The 19,363-nt window shown below is 42.8% G+C and overlaps 1 protein-coding gene across 2 annotated transcripts in view; it reads left to right on the forward strand.

Annotated features, from left to right (window-relative positions):
• The window catches only part of LOC104670357 (aldehyde oxidase 1), an 88,396-nt gene extending 72,979 nt beyond the window's left edge, over positions 1 to 15,417 (forward strand). The window contains exons 27-35 of one of the 2 annotated variants that reach the window (XM_010373567.2): positions 552 to 647; positions 2,818 to 2,946; positions 3,646 to 3,720; positions 5,251 to 5,303; positions 6,523 to 6,637; positions 10,620 to 10,685; positions 12,541 to 12,729; positions 13,498 to 13,665; positions 14,551 to 14,991. In XM_010373567.2, coding sequence (XP_010371869.2) covers positions 552 to 647; positions 2,818 to 2,946; positions 3,646 to 3,720; positions 5,251 to 5,303; positions 6,523 to 6,637; positions 10,620 to 10,685; positions 12,541 to 12,729; positions 13,498 to 13,665; positions 14,551 to 14,601 — 942 coding nt within the window. In that variant the 3' untranslated portion in view covers positions 14,602 to 14,991. Of the gene's footprint in view, positions 1 to 551; positions 648 to 2,817; positions 2,947 to 3,645; positions 3,721 to 5,250; positions 5,304 to 6,522; positions 6,638 to 10,619; positions 10,686 to 12,540; positions 12,730 to 13,497; positions 13,666 to 14,550 lie in introns of both variants that reach the window. The other variant, XM_030916338.1, reaches the window with a different exon arrangement.
• The last annotated feature ends 3,946 nt before the right edge of the window (positions 15,418 to 19,363 follow it).

Raw genomic sequence — 19,363 nt, forward strand, 5'->3', positions numbered from 1 at the left:
AGAAGGCACATTCTTGTTAATTATAAAACATGTTTAGCTTAGAGACTGGATGTTTCTGATTATAAGAGCCTTTAATGCTGTTAGCAGTCTTGTTCCTTCTGGATCCTTGTGTGGAGCTATACAGTTAGATAAGATTACTTCCAAGTTCTTGTCTAACTCCAAAGCTCTGTAGTTCAGTGCCAAGATGATTTAGGGTGAGCTTAGTCATTTTGCAGCAAAAAAATTTTAATGTCTATCTATCTCATCTTTTATGGGATTATAACAAAATAGATTTCCATTTTCATTTTTCTGTGACATGCCTACAACTATGATAATATGCGTGCACACAATTATTCATCCTCTCCCTCTACCTGTCTATACATTACTTTGCATTTTAAAACAGAGTCCCTGCCCCCATTTCCCCCACCCCAAAGAGAAACCTAAAATGTTGCTCCACCCTGGGGGGTGGGGGATTCTTGGAGGGAAATATTTCCAAGGAAAATGTTTTAATTGACATGCTATGTGATAATATCAAAAAGATCTTAGAAATACTTTTTGTCTTTTCTGCTCAGGCTGCTGCCTTGGTTCACATTTATCTTGATGGCTCTGTGCTGGTCACTCACGGTGGAATTGAAATGGGGCAGGGGGTCCACACTAAAATGATTCAGGTAAGAATGCAAATAACTAGATTGAGTTAGGTGTGTGCTTATAGATCTGCTCATGAGAGAAAAACTATGAATGAATATTTTCTGTTACAAAATACAGGATAGGAAGCTGGGTGGGGTGGCTCGAGCATTTCAGGAGACTGGGGCAAGAGGATTGCTTAAGTGAAGCAGTTCGAGACCAGCCCAGGGAACAAAGGGAGATTCCATCTCCACCAAAAAAAAATTAAATTAGCAGGTCATGGTGGCATGAGCCTGTTTTCCCACCTACTTGGGAGGCTGAGGTGGGAGGATTGCTTGAGCCTGGGAGGTCGAAGCTGCAGTGAGCCAGTTGCACCACTGTACTCCAGCCTGGATGGCACAGCAAGACCCTGTCTCAAAAAGTAAAAACAAATAAAAATAAAAAATAAAGGATAGGAGATTTGAGCTTTGACAGTTTACGCTGTTAAACAATTAGCAGAAACTAGGTAAACAAACCAATTTTGCAACCAAACCCCTAAAAGAATGTGGCAGAAGAGTCTTGAGTTGTTTTATTGCTAAAGAAAGTTATATACTTATTTGCTGCTTTCCTTTGGATATAGTGACAGTTGAGTTGTCCTTTTTGAATTTTTCTTGGGCAATAAGATAATGTGTAAATTCTGATGAATTTGGATTATTTCTTGCCCTTTTTGTATTACGGGCTCCAAACAATCGCTAATATAAATCACCTTTGATATTTATAGCCAAATTTTATCTGTTTGCTTTTGGCTGTCTTATTTTAGGTTAATTTTAAGCTACCATTTCTCTTTTGTTAATCATAATAGTAATATTATAGATTATAAAACATTTGGAAGCAGCAGAAAATTTTTAAAAACAAAGACCCTACACAGTTTCACCACACAGCATAATCATTATTTGGGGGTCTTTATATCTTGTCTTTTTTTCTTTCGCAAAAAGTCACCAACATGCTTTTGTATAATTTTGTATTCTGTTTTTCCACCCACTTTATATAGTGTGAATCCTTTTTCCTGTCATTAAGTCGTCTTTACAATCATGAATTTTCATGGCTATATGTGGATATATATATGGTTTATTTAACCATCCCCAGTTGTTCGAATACTTCAGTGAATATTTTTGTACATTAACCTGTGATCAAATCATTGATTGTTTCTTAAAATAGATTTCTGGGAGTAGAATTACTGGGTCACAAGTGTGACTATTTTAAATTGTTTGACACATATTATCAAATTGTTTTCCAGAAAGTATCCCTCTCATGATACCCACAACCAACAGTGAATGTTATGGATTGTTGAAAATTTATAGATAATCTGATAAGTGAATGAAAGTATCTCATTATTGCTTTCATTTACATTTTTCTAAGTATAAAGATGTTGAATACACATTTTCTCTCAGTCACTTGAGAATTGACTTTCCCCAGTGGAGGGTGTTTTCCTTATTGGATCACCAGAGACTTTGATATTCTAAGCCTATGCACTGTGTGTGGAGGATCTGAGAGCCAGACCTCATGGAAGGGTTCCGTGTGCCTGTGTCCTTGTAGAAGCTGTGGACAAGCACTTTCAAGCCATGCTGCTAGCAGGAGAGAGTCGAGTTTGGGATCAACTAACGTTAGCAATATGATTTTGCTCTCTAGCGCTAAAAATAAAGAATAAAGCAGCCAGTTAAGCCCTTGTGTTGGCAGGTGACACTGGCACCATCTCCTGTGACCCACATGTTCATGCCACTGCTTTTCCAAGGTCATTGTCCTTTCTCATAAGAAGCACTCTTTTCCTGGGGCAACTACAGAAATGTGGGTAGGAGATAGACATCTCCTACCATTGATAAGGTTCTGCTAGAATTTTGCAGAGTGTGGTCATAGGAGAAGCCTCAAAGGTGTCAATATCATGATTATAGAAACAAGAATGAAGCATTTCTTCCTACCTTGGCTTGGGACCTCACCTCCTCTTTCTGACACTATCACCAGAAAGTCAAAGAAAAGGAAAGTGTGTTCAGAACTTGGGTCCAGACTAGCTATAGGATTTTTAGAAACGAGAAACTTTTTGTGGCTGGAGGAATTTGTGATTCTGCTCCCTTGTCCCTGTCATGAGTATGAGGGCATCACACATGTGTTACCACGTGGGCATGTGCACAGCTCTGTGACTAATCAGTGTTTTAAAAGAAACTCTCTCTTAAAATCCAGGTGGTCAGCCGTGAATTAGGAATGCCAATTTCGAATGTCCACCTGCGTGGAACAAGCACAGAAACCGTCCCTAATGCAAATGTCTCTGGAGGTTCTGTGGTGGCAGATCTCAACGGGTTGGCAGTAAAGGTAACAGTCACTGCAGTGGCGTCCAAATCATGAACTCCCCCAGGGCCAAATACGTGGGTGGGTGGAGCTCCAAAGATGCTGAGAGTTAATCCAATTCCTATCTCCTTCCCCCATCTTGGCCTCAGTCGGTGGTACAGCACCCAGTGGTTCTCCTGTGCTGGGAATGCCACCTCTTTTTCTCCCTCACTCCTGACATTTTTCTAATCAGCAAGTCCTTTCAGGTCTACTCAAAAACGTCTTTGTCTTTCTGTTTCCATATTATGTTAGTATCACTTTGAGACAGACTCCCACCTCTCCCCAGGGCCGATGCAGGACTTCTGTCTCTCCACCACAACTTCATCGCCTTTTGCTCTAGCTTTCTGCTGCCGGAGTGAATTTTCTCACAAAATAAATGTGGCCATGCCATGTCTGAAAGCAATGGCTGGTGGTTTTCCAAGAGATTTTTTTTTATTAAGTCCTGACTTTTTAGCATGGCCTACAAGGCCAGTTCATTCACACACACACACACACACACACACACACACACACATGTGCACACACTTGTATGAAACCTTTCATATCACCTTCATACAGGGTTGGTGTCTTATTTTGCCATGTCCCCTCTTAGATAAGCCTATGGAATGGTACATATTATGTTGTTTTGAATTTGGTGTTTGCATGAAATTAGGATCATAATTTTAATTTAAAAATAATCTCTAGGATGCCTGTCAAACTCTTCTAAAACGCCTCAAACCCATCATCAGCAAGAATCCTAAAGGAACTTGGAAAGACTGGGTGAGAATCAATGGTTCTCTGTATTTTATTTTAGAAGAAAAAGGACTGGGAGGAGAGCAAGGGTAATATGCATTAATTGAAATCTGTAGAAAGGGCATTTGCAAAGGTACCACCATTGCATAACGATAAATAAAAGGTCCTTTGGCTCTTAGCATGTGGAAATCCTATCACAATGTGGTGGAGGAACTCTTGCATCTGGGAAAATTTTCTGTTAGAGAAAAAGATAGTTCTTCTGCCAGAACTCCTATTTTAATCCAGAATTAATTAATGTTTCATCCTACGGAACCTAGGGATTGTCTGGATAATAACTGTACATCTGTTTTTTCTCCTTCTTTGGGTTCTACTGTTCCTAAAATAGAAAAACAATAGTAGAACCATTCTGTAAAAGTAAAAATCATATAAGCACTCATTTAGAAATAGGAAACCAAGCCAGTGGGTATATGTTCATCCAGTAATAGGTACTCAATGGAATGGAAATATTCAACTGCTTCCTTTGATCTGCTTACAATCTAGTTGGAAAAGAAGACACATTCTAAAGTCAACTAACAAACTTTTCGAAGTAATAGGTTATCAACTCCCAGATGTTGTGGAACAAATATCCATAAAAACTGGAAGCGTGTGTCACGCTGGCTATTCTAGAATGTCAGTTTTCGCAACCTTATGAATACAGGTCTGGGGGAAATAACATTTGAGGATCCCACTTAGAAATGGTTTCTGCTATTCCGTGGAGTAAGGACTCATTTTATAACTCATATTTATGGGATCTGTCTATACTTCCTGGGTATATTTGTTTCTGTCCCCTGCCCCATGCTACCTGAGCCCAGAAAGCCTGAGTCAGTGTGACTGGAGAAAGCTGGAGAGAGGTGCAGCGTGGGGAGTAGTTCTCCACCACCATGAAATGCAGCCATTCGGCCCACTTTCTTCTCTAATGATTGATGCGCTTCTGACCTTCCTTCTTAGACTTAGGGACTTGGACCTAACCCTGATTTTTCTGCATAGTAGTCAACTCTGCACTGCAGAGTCAGGAGACCTTTTGGTGTAAATGATACAATTTAGCAAAATTATTCCCCTCACCTGAAACAAATGTGCCCAGAAAGGTTTGATAGTTCTCATAAATATGGATTATAAAATGAACCCTTACTCTATAGACTGGCAGGAACCTGATATTAAAATTAAGCAGCCAGCCAACCATTGTTTTCTAAAATGTCCCATGTGAATTGGAAATCTACTACAGATAACCGAGTGAATTTCTTCCTAAGTGGAACATATGTTGATGACTTTAGTCCAGCCTGTAGCATACCACAGCAGGCATTTATTACAATCATGGGTGCTGAACAAACAGCTACAAGCTGTGAACCACAAACGCCTGTAGAAATGGAGAATGCCAAAAGGAATGGATTAATCTGGGTCCTTCCTAGTTACTATTGCTGGTAGTTTTATGTAGCAGACAGGGTAAAATTAAAATTGAAGTATTGAGTGATTCTTCCTTTGGGCATCGTTGTTGCAGCATGCTATGCTCTTTCTTCACAGGCACAGACTGCTTTTGATGAAAGCATTAGCCTTTCAGCTGTTGGATACTTCAGGTAAATACTCCCTCCAATCACTATGCTATGGAGAATGACAGTGGTATCTTGAGGAAGAGTTTCGGTTCCCTTGCAATTTTGGCAAACGTTGACTTTGTACCCTCTATTTACCCATGGTTATAAAGAACATTTAACTGCTGGTTAATCCACAGTTATAAAGAACATTTAATTGCTGGTATCCAGAAAGACTCCTGTTAGGGAAAATAGGCACACAAAATTCAGCTGAACTGATGATTCTAATCATAGTGGGTGGTATTTTAAGGCTCTCTGGGGTCAGCACTTGGAATACTCAGCAGTGGTTGACTTTTTGTTGAAAACACAATCTACCTCTTAAGAAATAAAGGTGGGGAAATGCAAATTAAACCCATAAGAGGGGTAACATTTTACACCTTCAGGAATGGCAAAAAAGAAATTGGACCATAACCATGTTACATTAAGATGTGAAACAACAGGAACTCACCGAATCTGGAAAACAGTTTATTAAATTATTTTAATGGAGAGTGAAAGCTGTCTGACAGCAGAGTGATGTAGAGCCTTACCTGGTTTGATCACTTTGCCATTGGTGTGGGAGTCCTGGGCACTGACTCCCTGTCAGGAACAGGCATTGGAAACATTTTTAATGGCCATCTCCAGGTTGCAGGGCAGCAGAGGAGAGAGGGTAGAGAGTTCTGGAAGCTGCTGACCCATGCTTCTATTTTACCATTAATATTTGTTTGATGTTATTAAAGATTAGTTAGGAACAGAGCAGGCCATGGAGCTTGATGGTGGGAGACCAGAGCAGAGACAAAGAATGGGAACCATAGGACCTGATCCTTCACACAGAGGGGCAAATTCTGGAGCCAGAAAGATAAACAAAGCAGGAAGCATGCACCTTTGAAATAGCATTTGGTGTGTAATGAAGGTTGAGTTTCCCAAATCAGATGATCCAATATTAGCCAAAAGCAGTAAGATGGACATTCATGAAGTAAGAAGCTAACCTCCAGGAGTAAGGAGGCACCAGTCAGGAGTAGTTAGATATTTTTATCAGACAAAGCAAGTTTTAAAAGAAAAAAAAAATTTATTTATTCAACGCATTTATCACACATACATTTGGTGCTGGCATGTCATTGTACAGGTATATTCCTGTGGTTTGCATAACTCCTCATGAGTCTGTTCAGTTATCATGGTCTGCAGTTAGGGGACTTGATCACTTAACAACACTCAATTCTGTTTCCTCCAGAGGTTATGAGTCAGACATAAACTGGGAGAAAGGCGAAGGCCATCCCTTCGAATACTTCGTTTATGGAGCTGCCTGTTCCGAGGTTGAAATAGACTGCCTGACGGGGGATCATAAGGTCAGTACCAGCTGGAAAGGTCTTCAAGTTGCACTTAGGATGCACCTAAATTCCACAGATGCCATCTATCTGAGGAGAGCTGAGTGAGTGGCAGCACCGTGCATTTGGACTAAGGGTGATTACCCTGGATTACCAGAAAAAAGTAGAATCCCCACAATTGCCTTGGTGGTCTGGTTGTTGCCATGGAAAACAACTGGTGACCTGTCTTTATTTCCCTGGCCCTTTTAAATGGAATCAGGAAAGAAACTACTTGAAGAAAGAAACATGCTCTAAAGGGGGCTTTCATGTAGACTGTTGGCACAACCAGCAATTCTGACTTCTTATGAGAAATGCCAAAATGTATCATTCTTGAAGGATTTCATAGACATCTGTAATCTGCTAACAAGCACCAAGCCAGCCCAGGGCAGGTAGTGGCCACCTTTTTATGTCTTTTTCTCAGCTAGGTCTTGCCTTATAGAAGTCCAATGTGCTATCCATTGTGCCACAGAGCCGGCTTGGTCTTGCTTTTTAGATAGTTTCAGAGCATCCTTATGCTTTCAAGGGATGCTCTGACGAGACATGCACGTGCACGTGCACACACACACACACTCCCTCTTTCTCTCTCTCTTGCTTTAAAGACTCATAGAATTTCTCTTCTTGTAGCGGAGCCTTTGGGAGTAAAAGAAGCCACTTACTGGTCACAGTCAATAATAATGAAAGATCATTGATCCGTTAAATGGGACTGCGATACCCTAACAACTGTTATGTGACCAAGCTACCAGTTTAGTGATAATCTCTTCCAAAATGTACCTTGAAGCAAGCTCTAGTTCTTGATATTTACAAATATCCTCTATGCCTGCATTCTTGGATTATGATCAGATTTAAGTTTTCATTTAGTAAGTCCCCAGCATGTATTTTTATTTATTTATTTATTTATTTATTTTTGAGTTGGAGTCTTGCTCTGTCACCCAGGCTTAAGTGCAGTGACGTGATCTCAGCTCACTGCAAGCTCCGCCTCCCGGGTTCATGCCATTCTCCTGCCTCAGCCTCCCAAGTAGCTGGGACTACAGGTGCCCGCCACCATGCCCGGCTATTTTTTTTTTTTTTTTTTTTTTTTTTTTTGTATTTTTAGTAGAGACGGGGTTTCACCCGTGGTCTCGATCTCCTGACCTCATGATCTGCCCGCCTCAGCCTCCCAAAGTGCTGGGATTACAGGCATGAGCCATCGCACCTGGCTGCATGTATTTTTTAAAACTATAGTCAACCTAATCTCTGAAACTATGGTCACCTTTACTGAACCTGCCTTTTCAAGTATCTGACCTGTCTGGTTCTAACTCAGACTGGATCTCTATAGGGTAACCTTGGACCAGGGCAAAACAATGGTCACTCTGAGCATGGTTTTGTATTAGAGTAGCAGCCTGACACTACTAGGGAGCGGGTTCTTGCAAAGAACTGATTTCTGTTTGTTTGTTTTTGAGACAGAATTTCACTCTCTCACCCAGGCTAGAGTGCAGTGGCTTGATCTTGGCTTACTGCAATCTCTGCCTCCCAGGTTTAAGTGATTCTCATGCCTCAGCCTCCCAAGTAGCTGGGATTACAGGCTGCACCACCACACCCAGCTACTTTTTGTATTTTTAGTAGAGACGTGGTTTCACCATGTTGCCCAGGCTGGTCTCAAACTCCTGGCCTTCAAGTGATCCGCCCACCTTGGCCTCCCAAAGTGCTGGGATTATAGGTGTGAGAAACTGAACCCTGCCCATATAACTAATTTCTAAATTCCTTCTCCCTCAAAGCAAAAGTTGGTAAAAACTTAGTCATGTGGATTTTCTTATATTCCTATATATGCCTTGTCCTTGTTAAGATCCAAAAACAAGGTAATAATTAGCCTAGTATGAAATTTTAAGGCATGTTCCTATAACTTATTTGAATGATATTAGGAGATGTGCCATATAGTCTCATCAAATGCCTTCATAAAAGCTAACTCTCAGCTCAGGTTGGTGTCACTGCTAGGCAAAGGGCTAGAATGTGACATTCTACCAGGGGCCTTTCCCAAAGGCCTGTTTCTCAGCCATTCTCCTGTTGATAGAATTGCCCTTATTCCAACAAAGTTTTCCTCACTTTGAACTTACATCTAAATATCAGTTATCTGTTCTTCTACAGCCAATTACCCCCAAACTTAGTGCTGAAAACAGTGGATGCTCATTAGCTCACACCACTTCTGAGGGGCAGGCCTCCGGGAGTGGCTCATCTGGGTGATTTTGCCTGAGGCTTCAGTCAAGCTGTGGCTGGGGCGCAACAGTCACCTCAAGGCTCAGTGGGGACAGGAGAATCCTATTCCACCTCCCTCTATCATAGCATTGTTGACAGGAGGCCTCAGCTCCTCACTGGCTGTTGGCCAGAGGCCTCCATTCTTTGTCATGTGGACAGCTCTCTGTAGGCTACCTGAGTGTCCTCAGGACATGACAACTGGCTTCCTCCAGAGAGACCAGCCCAAGAGAAAGAGAGTGTGAGCAAGCAAGAGAGTACCTGAGACAGAAGTCCAGCTTTATAACCTAACTCAGAGTGACTACTGTCACCTCTGCCATAGCCTATTGGTCACACAGGCTGGCCTGGTAGAATAGAGGAGGAGACTACATATGGATGTGAATGCCAGTAGGTGAGGATTATCCAGAGCCATCTTTGAGGCAGCCTACCACAACCTACATCCACTATCTCCAGCCCTAGCAAAAGACACGACAGACAGCACTAAGCCTACAGCTTTGTGGGTTGTTTTTTTCTGTTTTGAGGTAGAGTCTTGCTCTGTTGCCCAGGCTGGAATGCAGTGGCACCATCTCAGTTCACTGCAGACTCTGCCTCCTGAGTTCAAGTGATTCTCGTGCCTCAGCCTCCTGAGTAGCTGGGACTACAGGCATGTGCCATCACGCCTGGCTAATTTTTGTATTTTTAGTAGAGACGGTGTTTCAGCATGTTGGCCAGGCTGGTCTCGAACTCTTGTCCTCAAGTGATCTGCCCCCACTTGACCTCCCAAAGTGCTGGGATTACAGGCATGAGCCAGCCCCACCAACCTAAGCCCACAGCTTTGAAAGCAGAAACTTCACTAACACTGAAGACTTTAGAGTGCCTCCTCTCACCTCCAGCTGAGGCCACTTATCTCCTGGAAGACCAGTCTTGCTGACTGATGTCAAAGAGGATTTTACATTTTACTGTATCTTTAAATAAGAGATGTAAGTTCCTGAAGTTTTATTATTGTCAAACATTCCAATCATTATCTAGTTTTCAAATGCTAGATGAAAGTCCTAGATCAAATAAGGAAACTCTTGCATTTATTTTGTTCAATTAGTAATTATAAGTACAATCTGTTAGTCATGGCAGAGACCATTACATCACATTTTTTAAAAAATGTATGGACTTGCTGGAAAGCAAAGGTGTTACTAACACTCTGGCTGGGCCTGCTGTACTTCTCCTCATTTGTAGGTTATCAGGAGCAAGTTGTAGTGTCAACTTTATTCTCTTCTCTGCTCCAAAAATGAAAATTGGAGATTTTCAGATGACAAATCAAAGACTTTTTTGTTGATGCACCCTGAACTCTGTGGTTCAGTAAACGTTCCTCAGCCAGTTGTATCTGGCTGTTGGGTTGCATGTTAGCCATTAAGCTTTGCAACTAGGATCGTGAGGGCCATAGATGTTTTCTTTTGTTGTGTCATATATTTCTCAATCTGTTGCATCATCCAGCTTGAATCAAAATCAAGTAAATATTTTTTTCCCCTATTATTTCCAAGAAAAAAAGACAGTGCTTCAGCTGGCTAAGAGTATTTGTATAATTTTGAAAGTTTTACATAATAAACTTTGTCATATAAGAAAACCTTTGTTGCTTCTTTTGAAATGACATGGCTCCAAGAAAGGCTTTATACCAAAGTCAGCCTGGCAGGAAGTGTTCCTCAGCTTCTTCTCCCTAAGTTATCCTCATTAAAATAAACATTTTAACTTTTTTTTTTCTTACTAGAACATCAGAACAGACATTGTCATGGATGTTGGCTGCAGTATAAATCCAGCCATTGACATAGGCCAGGTATGTGTAACTGATGTGTCTTACTTTCTATTTGTAAATGCCAAAAGTGCAGCGGGGTCTGCGGGGGAGCATTCCATCAGGCTTATTCATCATCTTATTTTTCTACCCCTTTAGTCAACTCTATTCAGACCAGCTGCAAAGCTCAAATGTCTTACTGTTTAAAAGGGGGAAGGAAATAAAGTGTTTTCAGTAGCTTTTGAAGAAACATACAATCTGTGACTAGGGAGCTTGAATGAGGCAAGACCAAGCCTAGAGGTGACCGATGAGCTCCAAACTTTTGGGACATAAGTAGAGTTAGTGCCCAGTGTTGAGCCTTAGCCACACGATGGGCTTCAGCTTCGAGGAGTTTGAAGTTTGCTGGGATCACAAGCCTCAAGTCATTAGAGCAGTAGCTATTGATAGGCAGCCTGTAGTGCTGGATTCTCCCCACAGACATTTTCAAATTTAAACTTGAAATAGTTGAAAAGATTGGAAAGTCATAAACATCTAGTTTCTCTCGAAAACAGAAAATTTGCCTACACTGCATCTGCATTTCCACGAGCGAAAAGTCAGTGGGCTGCACCTCTAGAGTCCCACACTCCAATGAGACCTACACTCTCCAGAACCCACCTGGAATCTTCACATACTGGCTTTACGTGTCTCCAACCTGGAGGCAATTTAGCTCATTACCTCTGATTTAGGGCACCATCTAGTGTCCCCTCCCCCTCCACCCCATGCCCCCACCATCATGACATTGTGTTATTGGCGAATGGGAAGAATCTATGGTGTGGAGAAGTCAAAGGAGGCTTCGGGAGGAAGTGGGTGTGGACCAGGTTGTCAAGGAAAGAATGACAAACGACATTTGGGGTGAAAGAACAGTGGAGGAAGTCACCCTACAGAAACAGGGAATTTAGCATGCCTGTTCATGGCTGCTGATCAGGCCAGGGCGGATGACTATGGGGAAGGCCTGTGTGGGAGGGGTGGGCCATGAGGGAGTTGGAGAGCAGAAGAGGGCTGGGGACTGCCAGGGGTGGGTGGAGGGCTTCTAGAAACAAGACTTCACTTAGTGGGGATGGACTGGAGTTTTTGGAAGACTGATCTAAAATCAGAATCCAGAGATGTGAGGCTAGCCACCTTGTGGGCAAGGAGGTGGGATGAGACAATGGGACTGTAGCTTTCACTAGCACTCTGGGGTCTCTGGACACATCAGTCAGTGGGGGGTTGTCTGCCTCATGGGCAAAAAAAAGAGGGTGCTTAGGCTCCAAGCTCTGTGAAGACTCTTCCCGAGCACTCATTTCAATGGCCAAACCAAGATCAGAACCCAAGTCCTTTGACTTTGAACTTTTTTTTAAAATTATTTTTATTTATTATTATCATTATTATTTGAGATGAAGTGTTGCTTTTGTTGCCCGGGCTGGAATACAATGGTGTGATCTTGGCTCACCACAACCTCTGCCTCCCAGGTTCAAGCAATTCTCCTGCCTCAGCCTCCCAAGTAGCTGGAATTATAGGCATGAACCACCACACCCAGCTAATTTGTTTTGTGTTTTTGGTAGAGACGGGGTTTCTCCACGTTAGTCAGGCTGGTCTCAAACTCCTGGCCTCAGGTGATCTGCCCGCCTCAGCCTCCCAAAGTGCTGGGATTACAGGTATGAGCCACCGTGCCCAGCTGACTTTGAACTTCTTTTAACTTAATGCTGCACAAGATGTTTAAAATGGCTTTTAGGTAAACTTTCAGCAACACACTCCAAGACACCCTGAAAACGCTCTTAAACTGCAATTTTAAAATTCAAACAAACAGCATGAAGTTGAAATGCTACTTACTGTTGACTGTGTTTTCTCATACGTGGAAATTCTTTTTTTGTTCTTGCCTCAGATTGAAGGTGCATTTATTCAAGGCATGGGACTTTATACAATAGAAGAACTGAATTATTCTCCCCAGGGCGTTCTGCACACTCGTGGTCCAGACCAATATAAAATCCCTGCCATCTGTGACACACCCACAGAGTTTCACATTTCTTTGTTGCCTCCCTCTGAAAACTCAAATACTCTTTATTCATCTAAGGTAAGTGACGCTCTATGGGTGAATATGCATGTTTATATGATACCTGTTGGGTGACAGGAGGGCTACATTCGTCTCTTGACTGTTTGGGATTTTTACCAGGATTGCCGAAGAAAAATTCTTATTAAACATTTTAATTCTAATCTAACATCATGATAAAAATTTTTAGTATTCCAAATCTTAGAACCTAACATCAATTATTGCCATCAGGTTCTATCTAATTTTTTACCTTGCAATAATCATCTTCATGCCTAATAATCATCTTCTGTATGTAAGTCATTTCCTTAGGCTAGAATTCTAAGAATGGGAATACTGGATCAAAAGATTAAATTACTTTTTGAAACAAAAACATTACATAGGCCGGGTGCAGTGGCTCATGCCTGTAATCCCAGCACTTTGGGAGACCGAGGCGGGCAGATCACCCGAGTTCAAGAGTTCGAGACCAGCCTGGCCAACCTGGTGAAACTCCATCTCTGCTAAAAATACAAAAAAAAAATAGCCAGGTGTGGTGGTGCATGTCTATAATCCCAGCTACTCGGAGACTGAGGAAGGAAAATGGCTCAAACCTAGGAGGCAGAGGTTGCAGTGAGCCGAGATCGTGTCACTGCGCTCCAGTGTCATGCTTGGGCAACAGAGCCAGACTCTGTCTCAAAAACAAAAAAATTACATATGTAGTGTGTAATATTTTTATGTATGTACATATGCTATAAATGTACACATATATGCAGAGTGAGAGAGAGGTATAATCTAGCTGGCATGCTTCCCTTCAAGGGTCTGGGAGAGTCGGGGGTGTTCCTGGGGTGTTCCGTGTTTTTCGCTATCCATGATGCGGTGAATGCAGCACGACGGGAGAGAGGCCTGCACGGACCCTTGAGCCTTAATAGTCCACTGACCCCGGAGAAGATTAGGATGGCCTGTGAAGACAAGTTCACAAAAATGGTATGTTCTACATAGTAGAAAAAAAATAGTGATCATAAAATTCTGCATTTTTGGCCTCTGTTCTTCTGGTAAGGTTTTGTGAACCCACTGCTGTCGCTTTTCTTGCCAGAAAAGGTGACGGGAAACCTGGGGGCATTTGAGCAGACGTGCAGAGGGGTCCTTGAATTTGTACCCCTCGGGTTGCATTTTTTCATCAGCCTGGCCCTCCGTGGCTCCACTCTATACTGTTTGACAAAAGAAGGTTCATTCCCATTAGTTTCATGTTCCTCTCCTGCTTTGCTCCCTTCCTAGGACATCTTGGTCAGGAACAGAAGTTCAGGAACTGTGCCCTGAACCTAGGACACCCAGGCCAGGAGTATAGGCCCCTCTGACAGTCTGCCTTCACCCCAACCCCAAAAGGGCACCAGGAAAGTATGCTAGCAGGAACCTCTCCCCTCTGGCAACAGCGCCCATGCCGAGCAGACATCTCTACCCTCCTTGGATATTTTCAGGGACAGCGTTTTTAATTGTGGAAGAAAGTCATGCTGTTCACAGTTACCACCCTGACTTAGACTGAGGGGAAAGACCCCCATCCTCCACTTACACCGGCTCTTTGTGGTATCTTTCATGGTTTTCCCTAAGCCCCCCACACGTTGCTTCTTCTACTCTGGAGAAACAGAGACCCACTCCACTTTTCACTGGGTGGTCTTCAAGCGTGAGATGATAACCCCAGGAGTTCCCCAGTCCTCCCCTGACTTCCTCCGCACTTCACAGGCTGCTGTTCCCTGACCTGTCAGGGCCCTGGTTGCCCTCTGCTGGTGTTTAACCTACTTTATGTTCTGCTATTTTTCACCTAAGTCACAAACATTTCCCAGGTTTGAACATCCAAATTTGCTTTTATTCTAGATTCCGAGAGATGAACCTGGGTCCTATGTTCCTTGGAATGTACCCATCTGAATCAAATGCAAACTTCTGGAGAAAATGGAGTGGCTCTTCCCAGATGGCAATCTGTCCTATCTCTGTGCTGGAAGACACTAGATCTGAAAGACATAGTGTCCACAGTTCAGAAATCATCCCACAGTGTTGCTTTTCTATGGAGCTGATTTAAAGTATTCCATTTAGATTTGATAGATACGCTTAAGCAATCTATAAATCATTTTCAATGTTATAAACACTAATTGGTTTCCTCTAGGGTGATATTCGCCATTACTCTGTCTCTTTGATCCATCCAGCTAAATGGAATAGACGATGACTTGCATATGACTCATACTTGGCTTGTATCCACCAACAGAAATTATACCATATAGTGAAAGGCAATTTTCTAAATAATTTCATTACTAATATGAACTGTGAAGTTGTCATTTTTTCATTTGTCCCTTTCTGCTGTCACCTTCCTCTTGTCTGAATGAATATAGACACTGTATCTAAGTGAGACCAAAGGAAAAAGAGCAAACTTTCACCAAAGTTTTCATGAAAACCGAAAAGCTTTAAAGGTTACTATCAAGAAATTGAAAGGAAACCCACAGAATAGCATAAAATATTTGTGAATCATATATTTGATAAAGGTCTTATAACCAGAGATATGACGAGCTCTTACAACTCAATAAAAGGCAAGTAATTTAAAAATAAGCAAAAGAATTGCTGGATGGTATGGTAGTTCTATTTTTAGTTTTTACCCTAACTACTCTTACTTGATCATTTAACATTCTATGTATGTAACAAAATATCACATGCATAAATATTATGTATCAATAAAATTTTTTAATGGGCAAAGGATTTGAGTAGACATCTCTCCAAAGAAGATATATAAATGGCTAGTAAACATATAAAAATATGTTCAAATTCATTAGTCATTAAGGAAATGCAAATCAAAACCACAACGAGCCACCATTTTATATGCACTGGGATGGTTGTAATCAAAATGATGGACAGCAGTAAGTATTGGCTAGGATAGGGAAAAATGGGAACACTTACCCACTGCAGGGGGCAGTGTAGAATGGTGTAGATACTGTGGAAAACAGTTCAGCATTTCCTCAAGGAGTTAAACATAGTTAACATAGAAGTTAAACATAGAATTACCATAATCTTAGGTATATACCCAAGAGAATTTAAAATATATATTCACGCAAAAAATGTATACATAACTGTTCATAGCATTATTCATAGTATCCCAGAAGTGGAAACAACTCAGATTTCCATCAACTAATAAAATGTGGTACATCCATACAAGAGAGTTTTATTTGGCCATATAAAGAAAGCACTATTACATGTGGCAACATGGATAAACCTTGAAAACATTGTCTAAATGAAAGAAGCCAGGGACTGCCAGGCGCGGTGGCTCAAGCCTGTAATCCCAGCACTTTGGGAGGCCGAGACGGGCGGATCACGAGGTCAGGAGATCGAGACCATCCTGGCTAACATGGTGAAACCCCGTCTCTACTAAAAAATACAAAAAACTAGCTGGGCAAGGTGGCGGACGCCTGTAGTCCCAGCTACTTGGGAGGCTGAGGCAGGAGAATGGCGTGAACCCGGGAGGCGGAGCTTGCAGTGAGCTGAGATCCCGCCACTGCACTCCAGCCCAGGCGACAGAGCAAGACTCCGTCTCAAAAAAAAAAAAAAAAAGCCAGGGACAAAAGGCCGCATATTATATGATTCCATCTATACAAAATGTCCAGAACAGGCAAATTCACAAAGACACAAAGTAGATTAATGGCCACCAGAGGCTTCTAGGACCACATGGGCATGGGGTTCCTTCTTGGGGTGAGAAAAATGTTCTAGAATGAGTGGTGATAATTTTACAACATGTGAATATACTAAAAACCACTGAATTGTACATTTTATAAAGGTGAGAGTTTTATGGTGTGTGAATTATACCTCAATTTTTAAAAAAGTATCTGTGGAGAGAAACAGAAAATGTGGGAAAGACTGAGAAGTTGTGAGAATCAAGAAGCCTATCCCAATCAATGGCTTTCCAAAAACATGGAAGCCTCAAAGGGAGGCTAAATAGCAAGGCACAGTCAAGGAAAAACTCTATTTCCATTAACAGCAGAGAGAAGTCACATGGATCTCTCCCTTTAAGAACAGATTTTCTCATTTATACCACAAGTATTTATAGAGCATTTTACTCTGTGCCAGGCACTGTACTAGGCACTTGGGATTTATCAGCAAACAAAATAGACAGAGATCCCTGTCCTTGGGAAGATCCTATTCTGGTAAGGGCAGACAGAAAAAAATTAAAAATAACAAGTAAATTACGGGAGTATGGTTGATGTTTGAGTGCTAAGGGAAGAAGTAGACGTGGAGCAGGTTAAGGCCAGTGGAGAGTGATAGAGCAGGTAGCAGGTTGCGGTTAGAATAGGTCAGAGAAAGCCCACCTGAGGAAATGAGAATGGAGGCTGTGAGCTAAGCAGGTATCTGGAGGAAGAGCATTTCTGGGGAGACAGGGCATTAGAGCAGAGTCTCTTGCGAGCAAGTGCTCCTGGCCTGTTTGTGGAGCAGCAGTGGGGCCCATGTGGCTAGCACAGACCCAGGGATCGGGGCAGCCATGTAGAACCTGGGGGCTGTTATAAGGACTTGAGCTTTTAATCTAAGTGGCTGCAGAACAGAAAAGTGAAGTGGACTTGCTTCTGTTGCAAAGGATTGCCCTGGATGCCGTGCTGACGGAGGTCGTGGGAGGCCAAAGGTCGAGGGTAGACGCCTCCTTTCTGTCCCTTCTCCAACTCCTTCCCCTCCAACCCACCTCTGTAAATGACGGAATTCTCGAGGGAGCCACGGGCCATCTTTCCCAGGCTCTCTTCCTGGTGGGTGACCTCCTTTACTCCCGTGGCTGGGGGTAACTCTCTTGCTTAAGCTCTGGCTCTGTAAACCCAACTCTTGCTTTTCATTGCCACTTGGATATTTCAAGGCCACATATTACATGATTCCATCTATACAAAATGTCCTCAAATGTGTCCCAAGCAGATCTCGTTGTCTGCACCACCGTCCACAGGTTGCTAGGCCAGAAATGGGGAAATGATCTGAGGCGCTCTCTTCTCTTTGCACACACATCTATTCAGGCACGAAATCCTGTCAATCTCACATCAAAGACAGTTCCTGAATCTGCTTCTCCCTCTCTTTGTTTCCATAGCCACTATGTTACTCCAAGCCACCTTCATTTCTCCCCTGACTATTGCAATAATCCCCTCCTGATTTCCCTGCATTCATTTGCTTCCCTTCCAACCATTCTCACATTGAAGCCAAATATATACATGAATTTTATGAGCACGCACACATGCACATGCACACACAAAATCATTAAGTTACATTCTTCCCTAAAACCCTTCAATTGCTTCCTATTCGTCTCAGCAGAACAATGTCCCAAATCCCTAAGCTGGCACCTACACCCTAGGTTATCTAGCCCCAGCCTGTCTCTCCAGCGTTGGCTCATGATCCCTTCCCTTTTCCCGTCTGGGTTTCCTGTTGTAGCTCTCTCTCTGGAGCCTTTGCATGTGTCCTCTGTCTGGAGGGTTCTATCACTTTTACCCCTCCTTGGGTCTGACTGCCACTATCCAGTACTGCTCTGCAGTTACAGGCACAAAAGTAACGTGAGGATCTTGTGAAAACACAAGTCATAAGATCAGGCAAGCAGAAACTATACAGTAAGAAGGAAGCAGAACATCCAGAACCAAGCAGGAGCAGGAGTGGGAGGAACAAGCCAGCAGCAGGAGTGGGAGGAACAAGCCAGCAGCAGGAGCAGGTACCCCAGACACAGTGACCCATGCCGGTGCTTCAGCGTCTCTCCCTCCACTCACGCCTAGAGCTGCTAGGCGTGAGTGGAGGGGTCCTTAAGCTGATGGAGAAGGAAAAAGATAGAGCTGGGTTCACAAGAGGGTTAGCTCCATACCTGGGTACAATCCAGATATACAGTGTAGGCAGTATAGCCCCTCTTAGAGGTGGCAAGGGGAAATTTTCCCAATGGGCAGGGCTTTGGGGAGCATACTGATTATCCACATTATGTGGAAAACAGGAGTGGCCCCACCCAAGGTTAGGATATACATGGAACAAATGGTTTGACCAGCTGGTCAAGGGCCTGGGTGTGGGGGGTGATATTACAAGACTGGGGACAAGATGGCATATGAATGGGCATATGGAAGTGGGCATGATGTGTGAAGATTTTTGTATCACAGGTTAACACCCAGAAGGAAGCTCCCACTGTAAAAGAGTTGCTAAATAATTAAGTGGACCAAATGACATGGCCATGTGACATTAGCCAACTCTGTCATCCTTCACCCCAGTCAGTGCTGACCCAATGGTGTCAGGGACGGAGGCCATGCACGGGCCCGACAGCATGGGCTCCCACTTGCCATGTAGCTGCTGCTGATGCTGGACATCCAATCTGCTCCCAATACAGACCAAAGCCGGTCCTCAATTTGACACCATCCCTCCAGGAGACCAACTGGCCATTTGGTAGCAAACTGACTACACTAAACCCTTTCCATTCTGGAAGGGGCAATGATTCACTTTAACGTTTTCTGGGTAAAGGTTTGCCTTTCCTGCCTGCAAGATCTTAGCCATCACCACTGTCTAAGGGCTTACACAGTATTAGATTAATCATCATAAGATCCCATGTAACATCACACCGGGCCAATTTACAGCAAAGTAAGGGGATCTGCTTTACAGCAGCCTGGGAGTGAGTGCATGACCGTGGAACCTGCTGGTCATGTCAGACACTATCCTCCTT

The sequence above is a fragment of the Rhinopithecus roxellana genome, chromosome 14 (genome assembly GCF_007565055.1).
Source record: "Rhinopithecus roxellana isolate Shanxi Qingling chromosome 14, ASM756505v1, whole genome shotgun sequence".
NCBI classification, from domain to species: domain Eukaryota; kingdom Metazoa; phylum Chordata; class Mammalia; order Primates; family Cercopithecidae; genus Rhinopithecus; species Rhinopithecus roxellana.